The sequence below is a fragment of the Pelodiscus sinensis genome, chromosome 2 (genome assembly GCF_049634645.1).
Source record: "Pelodiscus sinensis isolate JC-2024 chromosome 2, ASM4963464v1, whole genome shotgun sequence".
Classification (NCBI taxonomy): domain Eukaryota; kingdom Metazoa; phylum Chordata; order Testudines; family Trionychidae; genus Pelodiscus; species Pelodiscus sinensis.
Window position 1 is genome coordinate 224,521,725 of NC_134712.1, and position 20,711 is coordinate 224,542,435.

Consider the following 20,711-nt stretch of genomic DNA (forward strand, 5'->3'; position numbering starts at 1 on the left):
TAAAATGGTGAAAGTCAGTCTCTGTCTATGCACCTGGAGCCATAATTTGTTGAAGTGTTCAACAAGCTTTTGACAGGCTACGTCTAGACTACAATGTTTTACTGGAAAAAGGTATGCAAATTGCACTCTGTAATTTGCGTCCCTTTTTCCGATAGTTTTATCGGAAGATGCTTTTCCGAAAACTGGCCCATCTACATTGGGCCAAATTTAAAAAAAAAAAACTCATCTTTCGGAAGAGCCCTTCTTCCATGTGGAAGGAGGAAGACAGGGCTTCTGAAAGAGTGCGTCTAAAAAAGCGGAAGAGCAACACGTTCCCTGGATGCATCTAGACGTAGCCATAGCAGTAGCCTCTTCTGCAGCTGATGAGTATTTTCTTAATTTCAGTTTAACTAACTAGTTTCAGTTTGTTCAAAGCTTGAGAAACCACTTGGGACTAAAAAAAAAAAGCATGAAATGCTAGAGATAAAGCTTGAGAAATTGATTGGTCAAAAATGAGGTTAGAGGATGAGATCTATTATAGGTTGAACCTGTTTAGTCCAGCACCTTTGGGACCTGACCAGTGCCGAACCAGAGTATTTGCTGAACCATGGCAGGTCAATACTGTCTAGCAGCATTAACAATACTTTCACTGCTTTCTGAGCTCTTAAAAGACATTTAGGGGTAAATTAGACCTAAATAAGAGCACAGAACAACAGGGTCAAGACTAATGGCTGTAAAACTTTATGGGTCTGTGGGAAACTTGGCCACACCCGTAAGTGGACATCTGGCTCACTAAAATCATGCTGGACCACAGATGTTGCTGACCAGATAATGCCAGACTAGAGAGGTTCAACCTGTAGTTAAATCTTGAAGAACATAGTAACCAGCTCAATCAACTAACTACTGAGAATATCACTTTGCTAAATACATCAGTTTTAAATGAAGATCATGTTTTGATATCCTGATCATTTCAGGTAGCTTTATTTAAGTAATCAAAATGTAAGAGGCTGTTTCTGGGCTTTTTTAATTACATTCACATTTCATCCAAATGCATCCGAACACAAGTCACAATAAATAAAAATCCCACCATTTTTACTACAATAAACACTATACAAATTAAAAATCTGAGTACAATTATATTAAGCTATATAATCATTTAAATAAATGTGTGCAGATACTCCTGATGAGCAAAAGTACCTCCAAATTATACCAACCAATTAAAAAAAATCAACTTTTTTTAGATAAATAACTGAAGACAACAAATGGAAAGCAAGTTTAAAATAGGTCATTTCAATCAAAATATTTTTCTTACTGATTCAAATTGGTTACTAAACCACTACCCTCCTTAAGATGTCATTTCATGAAAGGAATACATTAAGATGTATGCTATAGGTGAGCATCCTTAAGTACAGCAAGAAACTGGCAAACATAAGTTTGAAAGAAACTTGGTTGAATTTTCTGTGAAGGATGCAAAGTATTAAGATGTGATCCCAGAGAGCACCCTGAAAACAACATTCTTCCTGCCTCCTGACTAATTTCCCCTTTAATACTAAATTGTTCCTGGCCAAATCTTCCCCCATCTTCACCAAAATCTAATCAAATTATCTTGAACAACTGACCACATCTATTTATTTATTTATTTGGAACAAAAAAGTAACAATATAATAGTAATAAATGAAGCAAAATCTGCCTATTTAAAAAGGTCAGTTCTACATAACATCAGCAAGATTTTATTTGAAGTATTTAAGTTTGGGTAATAGCCTAGGTAGTCTGGATCCCAGTTCCATCATACTAACAGGATCAGTATTTTATACAAAGTGGATACTGGTATACACACTTGCACAGCCTTGAGGATGTGAACAGGCTGCCAATACCAGGATAAAATTATACAGAAAAATCAATCTTTTCTCTTCCAACATACAGTACATAGAAAATCCCTTAGATTTTTTTCAAGTAACTTTTATTCAAAAGACTAAATCATGCTTAATCAATTATTATCAAACTATAACTAGGGAAACTCTTCATCCACTGGATGCATCCACTATAAGATGCATCTGACGAAGTGGGTCTTTGCCCATGAAAGCTTATGCTCCAACACTTCAGTTAGTCTATAAGGTGCCACAGGACTCCTCGTCGCTTTTGCAGATTCAGACTAACACGGCTACCCCTCTGATACTCTTCATCCACTGAAATACAATCACTATTGAGGCCAGATGAAGCAACACCATGCAACAGTTTAAAACAAGAAATGAAGAGTACTACCCACCTGTAACTTTAGGAGTTGACAATGTTAATTATTCAAGTCACATTATTAGTAACTAATACCTCTCTACTTTTCCAAAGCTTTATTAAACACAAGTAGCTGGCACCACTATATAAAATCACTTCCAAAAGATTGCATGTAAAAAACAGCACATGCATCCCTAGCATCGTGCTTAATACTATAAGAAATTAGGTGGTGATTCAAGGGTGTGCCTACCACTGAATCAACAGTATCACTTCTTCATGTTCTTTGGAGGTCTCCCATGCAAAAGATTGCTATACAGCTTATGAAAGCCTCACAAGATTGCAGTACATGGGGTTACGAGAAGGCAGACCAAAAAAGAAACTTGGAAAGCGGCAACTCTTTCTAACTTGCAGAGCCATTACCAAAATGATATATAGCTGTCATAATTTAAAGCTCCTTTAGACTTTAATCTGCATACTTGTTTAAATCTGGAAGTAAGCCACATTTGTCACAAGTTCATGACAAATCTTTTTTGTTTAAATTAAATCCAATCCTTTTATACACAGTCTTTTTATCACAATGTGGCATGATTTGCCTGTTAAAGCATGCCATTTAAATTGCATGTGGTTAGAGAATTCTTAACCAGTCAAGCAACATATATGTAATCTATGTATAAAACCATAAAGAACCTCTTAATATAGCCAAGCCAGACTTCATGTAACATTTGCTATGTGATAAACTCAGGTCTTTGAGATGCAAACCGTACTCAACCCTGAACAAAATAAATGTTTGTTTATTATACCTTACTGTCTTATGCTAATTCACTAGGAAGAATTGTGGGTTGTACAATAATTAACAATTTATATGCTTTATATACCAACTTGACAATAGGAGAACCTCCTGTCCATTTACAGAGAGAGTTGCTCTGTTAGGACAATTAAAGCTAATGAAGAAAATAATAAGCCTTCTTTGAGAGATTGTCACTCTCCACTACACAAAAATTCTCTTTACTATTTCATGTTAGATATCATGAAGTGACTCCCAACTTGGTCGGGAAGCTTAACTATTTGTTCTAAACAAAAATGGTTGCCATTGACCCATGGTTAGGAGGGCCACATAATACAACTGATATGCCCTTTTATCACTCAACCTGTCAAGCAATGTCACAAATTAATCAATCAATGCATGGAGATTCCCCCACCTCCCTAGACAACCCATTCCAGTGAGAATAGTGAAATAGTTCTTTCCAAAATCTAATCTAGCTCTCCCCCATGACAATCTGAGACCATTGCTTCTTGTTCCGTCATCTTCCATCACTGAGAATAACTTGGCTCCATCCTCTTTGGAATCTTCCTTCAGGAATGCATCTCATTCTGGAAACTGAAATAATGTCCTCTGTAACTCACTCTCTGCCCTCCCATTTATCCAGAACACTGAAAACCTCTCTACCTGCTGCTTCTTAAATCTCTTATAGGCTTTTAGTATCAGAGGGGTAGCCATGTTAGCCTATATCCATGAAAACAAGGAGTCATGTGGCATCTTAAAGTCTAACCACTTTATTTGGGCATAAGATTTCATAACTACTTCATCAGATGCACAGAGTGGAAATTACAGAGGAAAGCATAAATATACTAGCACATGAAAAGATTAGTATCTGCTAGTATATATGCCTGCCTCTGTGTTTTTTACTCTATGTATTTGACAAGTGGGTTTTTGACCATGAAAGCTTATGCCCAAATAAATCCATTAGACTTTAAGATGCTACAGGATTCCTTGCTGTAATACAGGTGTCTTTTTTTCCTTCCACACCAACGTCATGCTTCTTGTCCTCACTGTCTAGGTTCTGTACAACTCTGTCCCTATTTATGTGTCTGTCCATGACAATCTGCACGATCTACCATGGATCCTGCTCTTACTATTCCTCTTAATTGTCCCTATTTACAGATTTGCATCACTGCTTACACTTGGTACAGCTGTGCCCTAGACCGGTCAATGAACAGCTTCTGTTTATTTATTCAAAACCCTTAAGACCATTTTCCCCCCACAAATTGTTATAACAATGATCCTCACCCATACCTGTTCGCCACTAATCGTTTTCTAAGACAGATGAAGGATCCTTAGGACAGTAATCTTATATTTCATAGTGTTTTGAAAAGCATAAACACTGCTTCTGTTAAATTATTTGTAATGAATAAAAAATGACCACGTGCGCATATCAGATCAGATCACATAGTACAAGTCTAAAGAGGGTAAGTAATTTTGGGAGTTGTGTAAAGAATCAAAGAAAATTCTAGAGAAACATTATGAATCACAATGGGTTTTCCTAAACATACTATAGAGCACATAACAAATGGAACATTTTTCCTCTTCTGAGCAACACTCTAGTATTTATCATCTAATGTCTATATGGATAAATAGTGTTGGAAAAGATCCATACAGAGGGAAGTTTTGATTGAACTCTAGTTAGCCACATTAATGCTGACAAAGCAGTAAAACAATATACTTTATATATTGTACATTGATGCAATTAATTTTGCTAGCTCACCTATAAATGGAATGGATGCCAAGGAATCACCAGGTGGGCTGGAACCTGATGCTTTCCTCTCTTCAATCCTTTTTATATGCACCTCTCGACGTGCATCATTAGGTAACCAACAGGTAGTGTCTGAAACAGCCTCTTGGTCATTTACTGCTAGAATGTAGGACTGATGTCTTAAAGGCTGTGGAGTCTGGTGACCAGAAGGTGATTTTTCCCGCAACACAACTGTGTCTCTTTCATTTTCCAGAATGTCTGGCTGCTGAATTTCAGGCTCGTGTGCATTTTCCCTTTCAAAATCTTGAACCTTTTGTCTAACACAAACATCTAAGTTATCAGAGGCAGCTGAGCTCTCACTCAACTGTTGGACCAGTTTGGCAGAAGCTGCAGTCGATGTAGGGGGTTGAATGCTCTTACCAATTTCTGTTTTGTGGTCTGGGATGCTTTCTCCTCGGATTCGTAACTGATGATTTAACATATCACTCTGATGCACGTGATTTACTGCTCTTTGGTCTTTGGCCGCAATATCCAAGCTCTGGTTAATGGGAAGTGATGATTTTTCTGCATAGGGAGCAGAGGTCTTCAAAGAGTTACTTTTAGAACTTCTGGCTGTCACAAGAGATGCCCTCTCATGTGAACTGGTTGTAGGCTTTGAAACTCCACCTGCTATTTGAAAATCCCTAGTAGGCTGCAGTGTTTTTACATCTGATGGAACTTTTTGGAACTGAGAAGCAGACATAGAGGCTCTATTGCCTTTTCGCCTGTCTGAATTATGAGCACCTGGAGCCACCGAAAAATGTGGACCTCGAAGAGACATATGAAATGCATGCTGCCTAGATCTTTCATAAATACCTCGTCGATCATCTTGCTCAGTAAATCCAGTCCACTTATAAGTCCTTTTTCTGTCTCCATTTGGATCTGTAACAAGATTCTCAGCATAAAATTTTTCTATTTCACCCTGCTTGCCAAGGTAATCCCATGAATGAGTTCTGTGATTCCTAGAACTAATAGATGGTGAGGTTAATGCATCCTGTGAAGCACTTCTTGGCCACTCTTTCATCAACAGAGGATCTTCAAGTCTTTCCTGGGACACACTCCGTTGTCGGATCTGAACAGACTGTTGAACCCGATCATGAGAGGTGCTTCGTCGTCGTACCTGTGAAATAGTGCGATTTGGCACCACTTGATTATAATCAGTTGTGTTCTGAGAGGCTGCTCTCAAACTATCCAATCTTTCCTGTATTGTTCGGCAGCCATACATGTGCAAACGTCTGTTATCAATGTACTCTTTGTAGGTTTTGTAGTTTTTCCAGTCTATGTGCTGGTGGGAGTTTGGAGAAGTATAGTGATTAGTAGAGATTGGGGGAGAACCTGCAGGAGGTCTAGTGCTTGAGATCCCTTCTGGATGTCCTCCATAATTTCCAGATTTACTTGTCATTCCAGTGGGATCTACTGGCCTTGTAATTGGAGTCTGAGGAAGTACAATGGCAGTAGACACTGAAGACAGGGGTGATGTGGTCCGTGCTTTTGTTTTTAAAGTGGTTTGATCCTTTAAGCCATACCTCACATCCTCTGTCCTGTGTAATGGACCAGCATGATTGGTTCTGGAGGATGGCAAATCTACAGCCTTCTCAGAAGGCACAACAACAGTCCTTATGGTTTCATTGCAAACACACACAGCTGTATTTGATTTTACAACATCTGTTGGTGATGGAGGCACTTGTATTTCCATTCTATAGGCCCTGTCTGGCTGCATCAATGTCCGTACTGGTTTACTGGCGTGCTGCTTGTTCAATAAAGAATCAGAAGGTGGTATGTCTACAGTCTGTGCCATGACAGAAGCTGTGGATGTCAGACGAGGATAACATATTGGTGGTGGTTCAGGAATGTTGTGAGCAGTGCCGCTATAGGCTTCGTTGCCTTTCAAGTAGGCATCTTGAGAATATGCCTGTGGATGGAGGATTTTAAAAAGTGTTAATTCACAGAAAACAGATATGGAAAGATCACTAAACTGAGTCCCTTCTCCTGCAACTGCAGGATAAAGTCCCTAGAAATGACAGCTTAGACATGAAATTCATACTTCATTTGATCTTAAATAGGCCAGTTTAAAAATGTATAAAAATAGCACATTTCTTCACTTAAATCTCCAAACAGCAAGGGAGTAGTAACATATGAAGTCACTACAGAAAAGGGGGAAAAACATTGTAGAAACCAAATAAATTATAAATTTCTAGAAATTAATTCAGATAGATGAGATGTATTTCCAAAGATCTGTGAGCACAAACTAAAGGATTAATTCCCCCCGCCCCAATTTGTTTCAACAATATTACTTTAGATATTCCTCCCTTTTAAGCTGCTTAATGCTGGGAGCTAGAATTTCATAGCAATCGACAGGTTAAATGGCTGTATAATAAATTTAACCAACGCTAGAATAGTCTCTGTTGTCTTGCCACACAGAAGGGCAGATAGCATATGTATACACTTTTCCCTGAAATACTGATTCTCATATGTAAAAGGCATTTTTTCTAAATATAAAATGAATAAATTAGAGTGACTGATAACATCTGTGTTGCCAGCCAACACCCACCACCCTTTAATAATCTTACATGATACAGAAGACATTCAATAAATGGCACCATTATAAAATCAGTTACTTAAATTGACAGATATAACATGAAAATAAATTCATATTTACTATTGTCTATATACCTTTACCGTAAAATGGAAACTAAGACTCCAAATTAATTTGCTCGGTATGTTTAATAATTCACATCTTACCTTGTATTTAAGAGCCTGACTCCTAAGAAAAATGGTTAGATTACATTTTGCACGTTTCATCAGTCTCTCTTTAGCATCAAGAGACATTTCTGTAATCATTGCAAAACAGCATATATACAAAATCAAAGTCAAGCATTATATTAACACTACCACATTATTTTAAAACTTTAGCATGACTTTGTTTAGTTAAAATGAAATTAAAGAGCTGACAATTCCAATCTTGCCAATGCAGTAAATGACTAAAATGATTTCCTAGATCTTTTATACACTTTAGGTGTGCTATCATATTACAGCATTTCCTGGTCAAATCATAACATGCTCAGTTTAGACAATTGACGTGCCTTGTCTTAGCATTAGACAGGTTGTAAAAGCCCAAGTGCAGCCATAAACATCAGATTGAGAGCAAGTACTGAGGGGGAGGGCGAGGCACTTAAAAGACTGCTGCAAAACACATTATGCTGAGCATTAGTTAAGTGCAGAATATTAAAGCAAACTGGAAAAAAAAAATCAACCAAGTAACACAGGCATACTCCACAAATTAACAGGGTTATACACTATGAAAGGAATTCAGCCGATCAGCATATCTAGCTAATTTCTAGCAACTTGCAGGTTTTAATATTCTGGCTTCTTACAAATCTTTAGGAAAACATGCCTTACAAAAAAATCAGAGAAATGGCTACTGTGTACATTTCTTACCAGTGCTGTGACATCCTTTGTAAACTGCAGCTGGCAGAAAATAGGAAAACATAGTAAAAGCTGCTCACAGATGTAAAGGCAGAATTATGTTGTCATACTGATGCTGGATACAGCAAGCTAAAAATACATCTAATACCAATTTCTCTGGAAAGTACCAACAGAGGTAAAGGGCAGTGGAGTATAAAAAAATAACTTCAGATTCTTTGCGGACATTTCCACTTCCTGCTTCTACCTGCTTCTTGCATTTATTTTCTCCCCATTCAGGAAAGCAAAATACATGTGTGCCATGTTGTACTGGTGCATCTTTACTGCTGCATGCAGAGCGCTCTGGTTGTGTGTAACAAGGCTTCCCTTCCAGCAGAGCAACATTACTGTCTCATCTCCCCTGAGCTGTTACCATCTCTGCTTCCAGATGACGAAATGAGGTCTTCATCATGCATATGAAACAGTGCACCCCTTCCCCACATATATCTGAACATAAGCACAAGCTGTCAGCTGACTGCAGCTGCTTTTATGTGTCTGAAATGAGAGGAATGATTCTGCAGAAATATCCTCCCCATGTGACTGTGTTCATTTTTTTTCACCCCTCACATAACAGGAGCAAGCTGTGTTTCCATTACATTGCACCCTACTAGGTTTTTTTTATTCATTGTATGTGTTTTCCCCTATAGCAGAAGGTAAAAATTGGATTTCTATACTTTTATGTAAGTGGCTACTTAGGATACTGACAGGCTCCCAATATGGTTTGAAAAAGAAATAGGAAGGAAGAGAGATTCCTAGAAAAATACAAATGAAACAGACTATTATCATGCAATATAATTAAGAACAGGGAGTTTGTCGTCACTTTTCAAGGTAAAAACAACAAACCATAAAATAGTTCTCCCTCCTCAACTAACCTAGTGTTAGCATATTCCTGAAGACCTAACTTACATACTGTTGGCGTTTACATCTTTATACAATATGTCCACCACTGACAATGCTTCATTAACTTTGACAAGAATGCTAAGATCTAAACTGACATGATCTGAAGATGCCTCACATTTCAAATGACTGGAAATGTAATAATTATGTACTGACAGGAACCTGGATGTTGGAACTATTAACAATATGCCTCCGAAGATAACTATGGTCTAAGAATGCTCAACACAGAACTGATACTTGTTTTTTAAACATATGTACACAAAGGCATGTATTTATGCTCATAGGTGCTTACTATCTGCACAGAGCAGGCCCGGTATTGTGATGAAAGGAGAGTTGGTTAAAAAGAGCTCAGAGGGATTGGCAAAACTCTTTAATGAACTAATTCAGTCAAAGCTTCATTTTCAATGGGAGGGGAAACAAAGAGTAAGGAGTTTCCATATTTGTATTAATTAAATCCTTTTATAATTCCAGTTTTGGGCCTGCATGAAATAGTGTAACATTTAGGGAAGTGAAAGTGCTGCATTTTATTACTGTCCTGATAATCCTATAAACTGAGGAAATGAATTAATGAGATGCTGCTAATATTAGCCTGAAAAATTTTAACTGTGTTAATCAGCAAGTCACTTGAATTTTTAAAATAAGTTCAAGAATTAAACCAGAATCTTCAGTGCATCAATATACATTTTCTGGTATTCATACCCCTATTTGCATATTCTTTTCAGTCTTTTAGTTCCTCTCGGTAGTTTAATATATTAAAGACAAAAGCAGTATCTGAAACTTGTTGTGCTAAAACATATGTTTACAAAAATTAAGCCAAACCACAGTGGCTCAAAGAGGCCTTGTGAATTTTAAAAGCATTACATCCCCATTTAAGTCCCTGATGCCAAGAGCTGCTAAACACCTATCTATGTATTGAGAGACTAAGAAGCTCAGCACCCACAAAGTTTCTCTTTTTAATTATTCAAAAGCACTACATTACAACTCTGAATACATTCCTACTTCCCATAAAAATATGATGAGGTTCAATGAAAGCATGCTATAGAACTATAATTACACTTATCCTGTAAATCTATTGCTCAGACTACTTACTTTAAAGATAAGTGAAATAGAGCCATAAACTGAAAGAAAAACTCAATTTTTAATCAAGCTGAGTAAGAATAATTTATATAATAAAATACTGTACAGTTCTCTCTCCCCTTCATCCTGTTTTTGTTTGTATGCAAAACTTTTCAGGGCAGAGATAGGTATTTACACAGCAGCTAGCACAACGGGGGCAGGGATAGCTCAGTGGCTTGAGTATTGGCCTGCTAAACACAGGGTTGTGAGTTTAATCCTTGATTCTATAAGATAGGTATATCTCCATATATTATTAAAATAAAAAAATCATCCCATTTTAATCACACACACACCTCATATTACAGTAAATAATTAACATAACATATTAAAATTTCTAATACATTTTATGCCATTTGACAGTAAAAAACCAAAATACAAACCCAGTTTTATCTTTTCTTTCCATGGTTATTACTGGCAGCCATCACATTTGGTCAAATTTTAATTAACACACAAACTTTTATTTCAGAAACAACTAAGACAATATGCTGGGATAAGTGATTATCATGGTAAACTTTGTATTCAGAGAACTTGCACCCATTGGCCCAATCCACAAATACATTTGAGCACATGCTTAACTTTAGGCACAAGAAAAGTCCTAATGATTTCAATGGGAGCACCACCCATATGCATTAGGTCATCAGCATCTTGGAGATTCTTTGGCATGGCTACTTCCTTCTCTAGCAAGTTGCATTTTCTTATGATTCCATTTCTTTACTAATCTACTGTATTTCAATGTGCTCTTCCCCAGGGGCAGATGACTATTTTGCAGGGCCCTGCGCAGCATAATTCCACAGGGCCCCCCCTTTGCCACGGCGCAGGCGCGGTGGTGCCACGGCGCATGCGCGGGGCTTTCTGAAGTGCGGGGCCCGGGGCGGCCGCCCCGTTCGCCCTGCCCTATATCCGCCCCTGCTCTTCCCCATTCTTGCCCTTCACCATTCTGCATTAACAGGTGAGCACGGTATCAGACACAGTTCTCTCTTAAAACAGGGGGTACACATCTTATCATTCATCTTGCATCATCTTTCGTTAGTTTATTTGTCACAAGACCAGACTATACTCAAGGAGATTTGGGTCAATGAAAAAAGCCCAGCATATTACTGATGAGCAATTATCCTATGAAATCAACACACTAACCTACCCTCTCTCCTTCCAGTTGTGAACAGTGGGAAAAGTCCTGTTAAATATTAAAATTCTTAAACACCAGAAATTTAATATAACCCATATAAAGAATATTTTATTGCAAAGAAATGTCACTTTAAATGTGTCATTTTATCTCACTGACATTTTAATTTTTTAAAGTATCGTTTCTCAATGCCATAAGATTTATTGAGCAGGTTAATACTCTGTTTCTATCTCTTCATCTACTTGAGTCATAACACCTGCAACATCTCCCATCCCTAAGTGTTTACTGGTAAACCTTTAAATTAACTTCAGTGGACAATAAATGTTTGCTTTAATTCAAAAGCTGAAAGCCTAAGTTACATACCCCAAGAGTACTGTCACAATATAACACCTACATCCCGGATTACAAAATTTTCAATAGTTTGAAAGTATGCTAAATTGCCATGGAAGATCAATATGGACTCTTTAGTTTGAGGAAAACAAAATGGTTCAGGCAATAAGCAAAAGGAGACTTTCACCACCAGCAGGGTAGCTACTTACAATGCAATCATATTTAGATGTGCATGTGAAAGGAATTGACATATTAGGTTCACTTCCTTATAGACATGTCTGCATCACAAAAACCACCAATGATTGATTTCTTTGTTGGGCCTCTCTCAATTAGATTGACAGCTTCCAGGGTCATCCGCTACTCTAGTGCTTCTTTTCTACAACTCTAATGTTGTGTGTAAGAGGATTTGCCCCTCTTACTATAACTACAGCCTTAGTAAAAGCAGGTTGGAGAAGGGGGAATCTCTTTTCTCAGTCTCATGTAACCAATGTACTCTGGGATCATGGATTTTTTTTGTTTTATTAGTCTCCTTCCTCTAAAGCAGGAGTTCCCAACCTTTTTTGGTCCCCGTGCCCCTTTGGCTATTAGTAAACCTTCCCATTCCCCTATTCAATATGAAAGGAAATAAATTCTAGACTCTAGAATCCACAACTTTTTTCACTGACACTGCTACTTTTGGAATATTTCAATTAGGATAATCTAGTTATTTACAAAATATTCCCCGTACTCCCATGACAAGCTTCTCATACCCCCGGGTGTATGCGTATCCCAGGTTGGGAACCCCTGCTCTAAAGCATCAGAATGGGACATTGGATAATGCTTTCCAAAGCTCTCATGTGGCACCAATCATTCTCTATATGCACTGTATGTGGTATCGTGAAGCATTTTTCCCCAGTCTGATTAGCAGTCGGGTTTGGGGTTTTTTTTGTTGTTTTTTTTCCAGCTTCCTCTGCCTCACTGCATGCAGGTGACTTGGTGTTATTATCAGAGTATCCGTCATGTAATGACGTCATGTAATCTGTCAGTTTTGCCTCCTGTGGGCTGTAACGTTTTACTCTAATTTTGGTTGCTGGGTGACACTGGTGGCCAGTGATATAAAGGAGAGTAACCACAGGGAGTCTGCCTACCACCAACGGAAGAGAAATCAACAGCAGAATTGTTATTTTTGTGAGCCCTTATTCCTGGGCCCTGTTCTCAATCAGGAAGCCAGAGCCAGTTCTTAAAAGAGAAATGTGATCTCAAAACATGTGAGGATTATCAACATTGAATTTCATCTACCATTTTGTTGCCTAGTCATCCAGTTATGTAGGATCCCTTTGTAATTCTCTGCAGGCTGCTTTGGATTTAACTCAAGTAATTTTGTATCATCTGTAAATTCTACCACCTGTTTACCCCTTTTTTCCAGATCATTTATAAATATACTGAAGAGCCCTGGTCACAGTACAGATCCTTGGAGGACATAACTATTTACCATTCTGGAAACTGATTATTCCTATCCTTTTTTTCTTTTAACCAGTTACTGATCCATAAGAGGACTAAGGATGTTCAGAGGCGGATAACTGGGTAATCATGTAATCAATGCAATTTGTATCAACTACATGAGTAGTTAAAGGAAAAAGCTACCTCCGCTGTGGTTCTGTACTTTAAGTGTAGTAAGAGCTGGGCAGCGGGAGTAGCTCCTGAACCTGGTGCAAGCCGACTACAGCAGCCCCTGTCTTTGGGGGGGTCCCAGTGGGGAGCTGGGAACCCCCGCAGACAAGGGCTGCTGCCAGAGCCCCTCTTCATAGCCAACTCCAGCCACTGTAAACAGAGGCTGCTGGGGCTGGCCGTAAACAGGGGCTTCTGTCCCCAGTGGCTGGCCATGGACAGGGTTGCTTCACCACAGCAGCTCCTGTCTGCGGTAGGGATATTAAGGACTAGTTAATTATCTGATAAGCAAATGCTTATCGGATAGTCAGTCAACTAGTTGATCCCCACCCCCCTTGCTGCCTCTATCAAATAGAGGCAGCAAAGCAGGGGTAGGGGGTACTTCAAAGCACTGACCTGGGGATCAACTGTGCGGTGCTGCCGCACGTGGAGTCTGGGGTCAGTGGGGGACTCCCTAGCTGGGTAGTTCAAAGCTGATCCCAGGTTCCGCTGAAATGCCATGAAGAGCTTGGGATCATCTGGGGAGTCCCCTGCTGATCCCAGTTCTGCATGGCATTTTCAAATTGGCAGCGCAGCATGGAGCCTGGGGTCAGCGGGGGACTCAGACTCCACTCAGAGTCCCCTGCTGACCCTGGGCTCCATGCTGTGATGCCAATTTGAAATACACAAGAGCCCACGCTGGGGACTCTTGTACATTTCCAAGCTGGTACACCACGTAAAGCCTGGAATCAGCGGGACTTCCCGCTGGCCCCGGGCTGCACATGGAGTTCTGCATTCCCCACCGGGGGCTCTTCGGCATTCCTCCTTTGAAATGTACAAGTGCCTATCGACTAGTCGATAGAAATTCCATTGACTATTTGACTGGTTAATTAACTGTTACTTAACATCCTTAGTCTGCGGGGGTTCCAACTCCCTGCAGGAACCCCCAGTGGACAGGGGCTGCGGCCAGAGCAGCCTCCTCCAACCCCCCACACACTGCTGCCTCTGATAGAGGCAGCAGCACGGAGGAGGAGCACCAGCTCCTGCTTCCCTTCATCCCTTGCTGCCTCTGATATAGAGATAGCAAACGGGAAAAGGGGGAATGCCAGTAGCTGACTTCCTTTAGAGGCAGCGGGGTGAAGGGGGGAGGGGAAATGTGAGTAGTCAACTAATTGACTATTCTTTTACATCCTTAGAGAGACTCTCCCCTAACCCATGACAGCTTCTTTTGCTTAAGAGCCTTTCGTGAGTGACCTTGCCAAAGGCTTTCTGAAAGTCCAAGACCTCTAATTTAAAGAAAAAACAAAACAAGATTAAGCCACATTACAAATAAATGAATTGCTCTTCTCTCTCAAAAAGAACTATGCAGTCAGTTTTGTGAGGAATAGCAAATTGTAATATGCTGCCATGACACATTGTCTTTAATGGGACAATAACTGAAAAATGGCTTTATTTTTTAAAACCACAATTTATCCTGAGTGTTTATTTCTTTGTTTTTTTAACAAGCTAGAATACCCTTCGGACAAAATTGCAATTGGTAGTCCTGGTGCACATCAGAGATTATATCTATGAGTTGCAAAAGTAACCCACAAAGATGCATTTCTGTTAGCCTTTGGGCTAGTTAACAAGAGGAGATAGCAGTTTTGAATCTTTCAAAGTACAGTAGTTGAAAATGTGATATAACCAGAACAGATGATCTTTTGAGTTGTGCAGCTGATGATGGAATCTCTAGAGAAGGGAAAATGAGAGCGGGGTGGTCTCTAAATTCTTTAAAGCGCCAGAAATGAGTGAAAAACTTTCACTGGGAAGAAAATTGAAAATCTGGGTAATAGTTAGGGCTGGATTATAGGAGACTGGATTATAAGAGACCTGAACTATTTGTCTTCTGCCATTACTGCATTTAGAGTAGATGTTGTAGGATAATATTTGTAGTTTTATTTATGCTATTGTGTTTAATCAATACATTCCTGCTGTGCTCTTTACATATTAGTGCTCCAGCACAGATGGGGCAAACTAATAATGGAATTAAAGCATAATGGGAGTGGTGAAATAATTCATACGTTGTGCACATCTCATCAAAGGGAGGGCTAAATGAGTTAAGAGTAGTAAATGGATGGAACCATCATGAGAACAACACTCACAAAAGTGAACTGCCACTAACTTATCTGAAGGTACTTATAGTAAACAGAATTATTCACCTCTAAGAAAAAGCTACTGCCATTGAGTATTGCTGGATTAAAAAGTTAACGTATTAGCCCATATTTAAACTAGTTCCCTGGAAGATATTTAGATTAAATACAACCCAATTTTTTTACACTTATGTCATTCAAAAAAGTTGAATGGGACATTCAGGAAATTTAGGTTTTATTTTTTAAATAAAAGAGTGGAAGTCCTTGCATCTCTTTGCATCAGAAATGTTGGGAGTGCTACAGCCGTATCACCCAAAATACATGAAGAGTGCTTCATAACAGAAAATAACTACCCATGTATGACAAACGATAAACACAAACAAAAAGATGGCAGGTATGTCTCCATCTTGGAGCCCTAAGGATCTCCATATTATATTCTCTCTAGCCTTTAAAACCTAATAGGTAACAGCTACCACCTTCCCCTCCTGTCTTTGAAAAAAGTGCCAATTCAGCAGCTATACAATACCATAGAAAGCTGGTCAATTATGGGAGAGGGGGGCGAGGGGAGATCCAGATTTACAGGAAGAGTATTTCTGTGTCTTTTGGCGATAAGTACATATTTCGCAGTCAACGCTCAGGGAGCAACAGCACGTGAAAAATGCAGTAGCTGCAGTCATGTATGGAACTTCCCTTTTAAAAAGGTATTTCACAGTAGATAGATTACAAGTATTAATACCTAGACCCTTCCTTAGCTTGCCAGATAAGAAGTGGGTAAGTGCAAAAGGCTGTACATTTCCCCCCAACTATCTACTTTCTGCTCCTGCGAGAAAATTCTCTCTAGTGTTATACACAACTGCTTCTAAGATGTTCCAGACAGGGCTGTTTGAAGGAGACGTTATAAAATGAAATATTTAAGCTCTTGTAGCAGGGCAGAATGATGAGGTCTATAACAACTCTTACTGGATGGTCTGAACACATTTTGACTCCATTGACAACACTCTGAATGTATGATGTTAAATCATACACATTTTCATAAATATAGCTTTGTTTCCAAGTGCATTTGATTGATTGTCACATCAGCTGAAAGTGAGAGATTATTCTAAAGTTTCTTTTAGTAAAGAAAATACCAACACACAACTGTGCTTCTGTCCTTTAAACTTTCAGGGTAAAGAAAAACAGATTTCTAATTATATGAAGTACAGTTAAACTCTGATATTTCATGTCAAATGCCCACTATTCTGTTCTCGCATCAGTTCAGCATCTTTCTTGCCTACAATATGCTCTAAAATTCAATGCAATTGTGCAAGATACCTGCTTCTAGATATTTTAACAACATGATTCTAGTTTTCAGAAAATTTAATTATTTCCAATTAATTATTTTGATGTGCCACTTGCTGAAACAGAATGTAATGGTGAGGGCCACTGCTCTGGGACAAATTTAGCTGCACAGCTGGGCAATTTTCATGGGCAAAAAGCTGAAGGGGGACAGGCCGGGCAGTGCTCCATCACAAGCTTTGTTCCGATTCCACTTCCTCTAGATTCTGCTGAATTGTTACACAGAAGCCAGCATCCAAAACTGCATCTGGCTTCATTGCTGCTTTCAAAGAAGCTGTTTTCTCTCTCTATACAGTTATTTACCGTCTTCCGGTCTTTCCTAGATCTCTTCTCCCTACACCAATGACCACAAAAACACTTATATTTGGGCCTCTGGATCTCTTCCTCTTTATCCACTCAACAGAACAGCTCCTTTTCAGATTAATATTTGTCATTTTTGCATAATTACATTATTTTCACTGTTTCGACAGTACAGTATATGTTTGTCAACTTAAATAAAATTCAGTTGGACTTATGCTCCTAATTTCTTTAGGTGTGACTGAAAATCCCACATATGGGTTATTCACATTATTAATTTTATTTAAGGAATTCATTGTTAGTTTATTCTGCAGACTTTTATACATTTTTTTTTTTAATTTTGCAAAGCCTTCCTTCCACTAGAGGCAATTAACTTTCAAATTAACTTGCTTCAAAATTAAGTGGTATATATATGAAAGTAACTTTTAACTGCTACTCTGTTACAGTATATTGTGTAAGAATGATTTATTGTACTGCATGTGAACAGGTGCCTGAAGCCTATTGCAAGGAGACAGAACTGAAGCTGCAAGTAAAATCTAAACATTATCACTTCCTGACTGTTTAATGGTGAACTGTGCAAACTTACTATTCTCTATATGCACTTAAAATAAAATATACTAGGATAGAAGTTTTCAAATAAAATTTCCCAGGATAGAAAACCCAAATACAGCAAAACATTTCATATATCAAATTAAAAAGATACAATCTAAAATTGAATCATTTAATTAAAGAAGAGGCAACAGTATAATGAAGTTGTGGAACTGTTTGGACAATAAATAAATAAATAAATAAATAAATAAATCACTAACACCTTTATAGACTATCCCATGTGCCTTGAAGTCCTTAAGAGGGATTCTCTTCTCTTGCTTCCCATAGGAAGTTCACATGTGAACCTCCCTTCCACAAGCCTTCTGAGAAGTGCATCTTATAATTCAGAAGATATGAGTAGGTGGTAGGACTTTTCATAAAGCCTTAAATCATTCACTACATATCTACGATATTTTACACTACACAGATAATATTTGCACAAGCGTAAATTACATTTTTTCCCTTTGCCTCAGGTCTTTAAAATCTTAAAATCATAAACCAATAGTACTATATGTACAGCATGAATTTTCCAAGGCTCTCAGCTAAATCAAATAAAAATTATATTTCCTAAAATGCTCAAAAAGTTCTTTTCAATAAGGACTATTTTATGCTATATTGTAGCTTTCTTCCCAAGCTATTTTGATGCTACACAATTTTTTTAGTTACAAAAACTCCACTTTTTTAAAAAGCAGGTCAACAACTGAAGTTCAAACATGCCACAACAAAGGACCAATCTAGAAAATTACAGTCTGGAAGAGTTAATAAATTTTAAGTGACTAAAAACAAGGATTTGAATGTGTCATATGTTCTCAGTTTTCTGTTTAATGAATTATATAGAAGGTAACATGTTAGATGTGTCTTGCTTTAGTTATGCCTTCTTTTCCCTGTTTAATCAATATTTATATTTTCCTACTTTGTTATCTGTATCTTTCTTCTTTGCCTCCACCTCAGACTGTTTCCTATAAGTGGTGCGGTCGCCCAGCAACCTATTAAGTGCTGTACAGGGGCGCAAAGAACCCGGCCCTGCTTGCATCCAGTGACAGCCCAGGGAGGGGCACCACCCTCTCAGTCCCGTTCGATGTGCTTATCCCACAGGCCTGAACTCAGCCACAGAACTGCCATGAGGGGTAGAGGCACCTCTCCTCCACAGCCCAGGAGCTGCTGTAGGAAGTCCTTTCTCCCCATCATAGTCCCAGGATATCCTGCACCCCAAACTCCTCATCCCTTGCTCCACCCCAGAACCTACATCCCCAACTAGAGCTACCATTCACCACACCAACTCTCTGCCAAGCCCATATGCCCTAATCCCCAATCTTTCCCCCCAGACCCACAACTTCAGATAGAGTCCTTATACCCCTGCACTCCAATCCACATCCCCACTCCCCACCACATGAATTGTTATGTGCAACAATATGGAGGCGAGGTGTCACACACTATTTCCATATTAGTGCACATTACAAAATTTGTTCCACATGTGTTGGAAAATTTAGAAAGAACATTGGCCATAGAGTATGCCGCTTTTTCCTGTGTCCACATGATGTGTTTTATCTCCTTGTCTATTTTTGCAGTGTCTCAGTTTTTCCTTCAGAACAAAATACTCATAGCTCTCCCTCACTTTTTTTTTTAAACTTATTCCATCTTTCCCTCTACTCTTCCATATACATTTTCACACACAAATTACTTAACTTCTACCCAGGTCACTTCCCTCATTCATAAGCCAGAAAGGTCTACCAAATTTTCCAAAGCCAGAGGACTCTACCACAAAACTCGAGAGGCATTCCCTCAATCTTTCTTGCAGTTTTAAATTTTGAAAAAGCCTGAAAAGAGCTACCAGTATTAGACAAGGCTTCAGAAAATTTCTTTTGACTAAGAAACAAATTTCAGCGATTTTCATTCAGTTCATATTTGGAAGAAAGATTAAAAATAGCAATGAAGACTAGAAATCTTGTCCCATTGAAAGTCATGAAGCTGTTCAGGAATAAATTGACTTTTTTGTTTAAATGTTACATTGACAAATCTAAATTTGTTCATGTGAAAAGGCTGAGAGGAGTTGTTTTGTTCTGAGAAATCTAATTTATTTTTTTTCCCCTAAAGTTTTGAAATTATTGAAAGGTTCCATCTCACCTTTCTTTCTTTCTTTAGTAGATTTTTGGTTTAGAACAATTTTTTACATTTAAGCTCACAAAAAGTAAAAAACAAAGAAATGTTTGAAAATTATCAAAGTATTTTGACTGTTTCAAACCAAGAAATTTTGAATTCTGTCCTGAGGGGGAACAGTTTTTTAAATGTTGAAAATTCTACATGCTAGTGTGACGAGGTTCACCCCACACTTGCTCTGAAGGGGTTAATGTAGATTGAGAAGGATGTTAATTAATCTAACAGGTCACCACTGAAGGGAATCAAGTGGCTAAGCAATCCCAACTCAATTCAAGCTGGTCCAGATTTATAAAGCTAGGAAATAGGCTACAATTACTCTCTAGGAGAAAGGAGGAGTGTTTGGAGGATACAAAGACAGGTGGTCAGCAGTTACTCCCCAGAAGGAGAGAGTTGGAAAGTTTACAAGCCCAGAGAGGAAGAGTACCAGATGGTAATGAAAGGGATCAAGGAAAGGCAGGAAGGTCTAGAAGGGAATGGACCCTGGCTGCCTACTAGAGGTCCCTAGGCCAGAACTCAGACTTGAGGGGGTATCGGGATTGCTCTATCATCCACTAGCACGATGAGGCAAGTGAAAGGGAAAACCTCCTAAGTTTGCTGAGCAAAGACTCTGGAAAAAACTACCCCAGAAGGGGAAAATACAGTTACCTGCCCAGAAGGCCAAGTCAAAGAGGATACAGCTCATGGAGGGGGAGAGGGGGTTTCCTGAGAAGAAAGGAGAGAGAAAGAGAGAGAAACGATGTCCAACTGTGGGAAGGGGATGTCAACTTTGAGAATTATTTTTCAGAGTGACCAGGAGGAGGTGTCATTCTAACGGGAAGGTACCCTGTCACAGATGGGAAAAACTGTTTCCTGCTCACCCTCCCAGTCAATGAA

At 38.8% G+C, this 20,711-nt stretch overlaps 1 protein-coding gene across 3 annotated transcripts in view; it reads right to left on the minus strand.

The window, feature by feature from the left end:
• The window catches only part of ARHGAP21 (Rho GTPase activating protein 21), a 195,043-nt gene that overhangs the window by 44,880 nt on the left and 129,452 nt on the right, over positions 1-20,711 (minus strand). For 2 of the 3 annotated variants that reach the window (XM_075922534.1, XM_014569653.3), the window contains exons 7-8: positions 8,217-8,246; positions 4,752-6,690 (exon numbers count right to left, since the gene is read on the minus strand). In XM_075922534.1, coding sequence (XP_075778649.1) covers positions 4,752-6,690; positions 8,217-8,246 — 1,969 coding nt within the window. The remainder of the gene's footprint in view (positions 1-4,751; positions 6,691-8,216; positions 8,247-20,711) is intronic. The other variant, XM_014569652.3, reaches the window with a different exon arrangement.